Source organism: Cherax quadricarinatus, chromosome 2, assembly GCF_038502225.1.
Source record: "Cherax quadricarinatus isolate ZL_2023a chromosome 2, ASM3850222v1, whole genome shotgun sequence".
NCBI lineage: Eukaryota > Metazoa > Arthropoda > Malacostraca > Decapoda > Parastacidae > Cherax > Cherax quadricarinatus.
The window spans coordinates 75732211-75737269 of NC_091293.1; the positions used below are offsets into that span (position 1 = coordinate 75732211).

Consider the following 5059-nt stretch of genomic DNA (forward strand, 5'->3'; position numbering starts at 1 on the left):
AGACCATTGTGGCGGGTTCATACAACACTCATACCATTGTGGCGGGTTCATACAAGACTCAGACCATTTTGGCGGGTTCATACAAGACTCAGACCATTGCAGCGGGTTCATACAAGACTCAGACCATTGTGGCGGTTCATACAAGACTCAGACCATTGTGGCGGGTTCATACAAGACTCAGACCATTGTGGCGGGTTCATACAACACTCAGACCATTGTGGCGGGTTCATACAACACTCAGACCATTGTGGCGGGTTCATACAAGACTCAGACCATTGTGGCGGGTTCATACAAGACTCAGACCTTTGTGGCGGGTTCATACAAGACTCAGACAATTGTGGCGGGTTCATACAAGACTCAGACCATTGTAGCGGGTTCATACAAGACTCAGAGCATTCTGGCGGGTTCATACAAGACTCAGACCTTTGTGGCGGGTTCATACAAGACTCAGACAATTGTGGCGGGTTCATACAAGACTCAGACCGTCGCAGCCTATAACCCCAACAATAACAATAACAGCAACATGGCAGCAATGCGTAGGGCGTCATGTGCAATCTCGGCCACATTTTCCAAGTTCTTTCAGCTACACATTACGACTGGTCACACGTTTTCCCCAGTAGTAACCAATATGACAACGGATAAATATTTCAAGTAAGAAAAGCTCCTGCCTAAGATTATTCAGATGATATTGGTAGCTACTTACTCTTATCAGATTTCATTAAAAAGTCTCTTCCTTAAAAATAGTGGAAAAAACGACGTTTTATTCGATTATTAATAATCCATAGGATTAATAATCCTGGATAACTCTACAGTTACTGTCATCAGACTGTCTGGCTGATTTCCACTGGTTCTTAATTCCCAGGATGTGACCCCACAAGGACCCTGGGGGAAAACAAGTCACTTTGACCTATTTTTAGGTTCTCCTACTCCCCCTTGATTATAATAATAATAATAATTTGGTTATCCTAGGTGATTTATACATATGTATGATAATTGTACTTTTTTATTGAACTACAAATGGTTACAACTATTACCTGGAGTTTACCTGGAGAGAGTTCCGGGGGTCAACGACCCCGCGGCCCGGTCTGTGACCAGGCCTCCTGATGGATCAGAGCCTGATCAACCAAGCTGTTATTGCTGGCTGCACGCAAACCAACGTACGAGCCACAGCCCGGCTGGTCAGGAACCGACTTTAGGTGCTTGTCCAGTGCCAGCTTGAAGACTGCCAGGGATCTGTTGGTAATCCCCCTTATGTATGCTGGGAGGCAGTTGAACAGTCTCGGGCCCCTGACACTTATTGTGTCTCTTAACGTGCTAGTGACACCACTGCTTTTCATTGGGGGGATGTTGCATCGTCTGCCAAGTCTTTTGCTTTCGTTGTGAGTGATTTTCGTGTGCAAGTTCGGTACTAGTCCCTCTAGGATTTTCCAGGTGTATATAATCATGTATCTCTCCTGCCTGCGTTCCAGGGAATACAGGTTCAGGAACTTCAAGCGCTCCCAGTAATTGAGGTGTTTTATCTCCGTTATGCATGCCGTGAAGGTTCTCTGTACATTTTCTAGGTCAGCAATTTCACCTTCTTTGATGTTAGTTTTTCGCTCTATTTTGTGGCTGGAATTTGTTTTATACTCTCATTAAGTTTTAATTTCCTCTTGTTTACCATATCGGAGTAATTGAAATTTCTCATTGTTGAACTTCATATTGTTTTCTGCAGCCCACTGAAAGATTTGGTTGATGTCCGCCTGGAGCCTTGCAGTGTCTGCAATGGAAGACACTGTCATGCAGATTCGGGTGTCATCTTCAAAGGAAGACACAGTGCTGTGGCTGACATCCTGGTCTATGTCAGATATGAGGATGAGGAACAAGATGGGAGCAAGTACTGTGCCTTGTGGAAGAGAGCTTTTCACCGTAGCCGCCTCAGACTTTACTCTGTTGACTACTACTATTTGTGTTCTGTTTGTGAGGAAATTATAGATCCATCTACCAGCTTTTCCTGTTATTCCTTTAGCACGCATTTTGTGCGCTATTACGCCATGGTCACACTTGTCAAAGGGTTTTGCAAAGTCTGTATATATTACATCTGCATTCTTTTTGTCTTCTAGTGCATCTAGGACCTTGTCGTAGTGATCCAATAGTTGAGACAGACAGGAGCGACCTGCTCTAAACCCATGTTGCCCTGGGTTGTGTAATTGATGGGTATCTAGATGGGTGGCGATCTTGCTTCTTTGGACCCTTTGAAAGATTTTTATGATATGGGATGTTTGTGCTATCGATCTGTAGTTCTTTGCTATTGCTTTACTGCCCCCTTTGTGGAGTGGGGCTATGTCTGTTTTTTTTAGTAACTGTGGGACGACCCCAGTGTCCATGCTCCCTCTCCATAGGATGTTAAAAGCACGTGATAGGGGCTTCTTGCAGGTCTTGATGAACACAGAGTTCCAAGAGTCTGGTCCTGGGGTAGAGTGCATGGGGCATGTCATTTATCGCCTGTTCGAAGTCATTTGACATCAGGATAACATCAGATAGGCTTGTGTTAACCAAATTTTGTGGCTCTCTTATAAAGAATTCATTTAGATCTTCGACTCTGAGTCTGGTTAGCGGCTTGTTAAAAACTGAGTCATATTGGGACTTGAGTAGCTCACTCATTTCCTTGCTGTCATCTGTGTAGGGCCCATCTTGTTTAAGTAGGGGGCCCAATACTGGATGTTGTTCTTGACTTTGATTTGGCATAAGAAAAGAAATACTTTGGGTTTCTTTCGATTTCATTTATAGCTTTTAGTTCTTCCCACGATTCCTGACTCCTATAAGATTCCTTTAGCTTTAGTTCGATGTTTGCTATTTCTCTGACCAGTGTCTCCCTATGCATTTCAGATATATTGGCCTCTTTTAGCCGCTCTGTTATTCTTTTCTGTCGCCTGTAAAGGGAGCGCCTGTCTCTTACTATTTTACATCTGCTCCTCCTTTTTCTTGAAGGAATATGCCTTTTGCATACATCGAGTGCCAGAGTTAATCTGTTCTAGGAATAAGTTGGGGTGTGTGTTGCTTAGTCTATCTTCCCAGCTTATATCGTTTAGGACTTGGTTTACTTGGTCCCACTTTATGTTCTTATTATTGAAGTTGAATTTGGTGAAGGCTCCCTTGTGACTGATCTCATTTTGTCAGTCTGGGGCTCCGCGCATACATGTCTGAACCTCAATTATGTTGTGATCCGAGTATATTGTTTTTGATATGGTGACATTTCATATCAGATCATCATTGTTAGTGAAGATGAGGTCCAATGTATTCTCCAGTCTAGTAGGCTCTATTATTTGCTGGTTTAAGTTGAATTTTTTTGCAGAGATTTAAAAGCTCGTGTGTGTGTGTGTGTGTGTGTGTGTGTGTGTGTGAGTTGCCGTCTGAGCTGCCTCCTGGTGTTATCACTGCAACAACATTATTTGCTATATTCCTCCATAATTTTTAAAGGGGTGGACAGGTTAGCCAGTGGAAGGCCTCGGTCAGTTGACCAGAAACTCCAACGGTGGGTCATCATCTGACTAGATATTAAAATGGTATAAAATACTGACGAGTTGTTAGGTAAGACACATATGCAACAGTTAGGTATCTTTATTTCGAAACGTTTCGCCTACACAGTATGTACCTACTCTAGTAGAAGTTGTCCAAGTTGTTTTTCGGTTCTCTACCAAGATACCATTCCATACCTCCTGGCGGTATGTAAGGCTCCATCCTGTCACTTCAAGTCCATATTGTTTCAGACAATGGAACGATACTCTTCTTCAGACTGAGGGACTGACCACCTCCAAACTTCAAGGGTGATGGACTGATTACATTGTCTTCACGTCTTTTCTATCAATACCTAACTGTTGCATATGTGTCTTACCTAACATCATCTAACTAAGACCTGCATCAGGAAACACTTGTCCTGTTTCTTGATGAACCTTACTTAACCATTGTACTTTTGTGTAACTTGTACTTTAACTAACTAACTTACTTTACTCTTACTTACACAACAGTTGGCTTGTAGATCAACATGCAACAAGTGTCAGGAAACAGTGCTTCCACTCCTCCAGGGATCTAACTTTTGTCCATCAGTTGTAAGCTGCTACCAGTTGAGCCACAATTCTCATTGTTGTAATTTACATACCTGTCCAGCTGCCAGTCAGCAGACATACTTCTGTACTTTTTTTTTTTTTTGTGGTCTTGACCATGTCCTATCCACTAAATTTTTTTTTGCTTAAACTGTTAATACTGATTTTTATTACTGTCCCCTCATTAAAATTACTGTACAAGTAGGGTACAGGATGAAGTTGGAGCCATCTGTGGGCCAGCATTTTCATTTGATCAACTGACTTTATCTCGTTGACATCATTATGCTGTACGAATGTGTTCCAGACTCGAGTCATCCTGGGTATATATGATCTCAGATGGAGTGATGTTCTGGAGAAGGGTACAGCCAGAGTGAAGTTGCTGCTTTCTGCCCGTCTTGTGGCATAAAAGCTTGTTTCACGCTGTCCTTGAAGTGGATCCAAGTATGGTACTTTGACAATATTGGCCTTGTACATAACAGTAAGGTCACCCACATCCCTCCTGTGTTGAAAGCTCTGCTGAAATGACAGATCTATCCAGGATGGGTCCAGGCGAGAGATGAGACATCCTGCTCTGTTCTCCACTCTGTCAAGCAGTCACAGATGAGAGGGGGCAGGCAAACCAGGAAAGTGGAGCATACTCAAGGTGTGAGCGTACTTGTGCCTCGTACAGAATCTTGCAACCCCTACTGTCAAGCAGATGCGAGATACGGCTAAGTGCTGTAAGCTTCCTGGCTGCCTTGTTTGCTAGATTTACAACATGGTTCTTCACAGTTAGTTTGGAGTCAAATTTCACCCCAAGGATATCAACTTCTTCTCCAGGTGCCAACACCCTCCCATTCATCCTTACTCCTGCACCAGCATTACCATCATGGTGCCTAGAGACGATCATCATTTGCGTTTTCTCAGGTGCAAATGTTACTTGCCATCTATTTCCCCAAGCTGATATAGCTCTTAGCTGGTGATTGATGTAGTTTAGA

At 43.1% G+C, this 5059-nt stretch overlaps 1 protein-coding gene across 2 annotated transcripts in view; it reads left to right on the top strand.

Moving 5' to 3' along the window:
- The first annotated feature begins 493 nt into the window (after positions 1-493).
- Positions 494-5059, top strand: part of mRpL47 (mitochondrial ribosomal protein L47) — a 48719-nt gene continuing 44153 nt past the window's right edge. For both annotated transcript variants that reach the window (XM_070088983.1, XM_070088988.1), the window contains exon 1: positions 494-651. In XM_070088983.1, coding sequence (XP_069945084.1) covers positions 524-651 — 128 coding nt within the window. In that variant the 5' untranslated portion in view covers positions 494-523. The remainder of the gene's footprint in view (positions 652-5059) is intronic.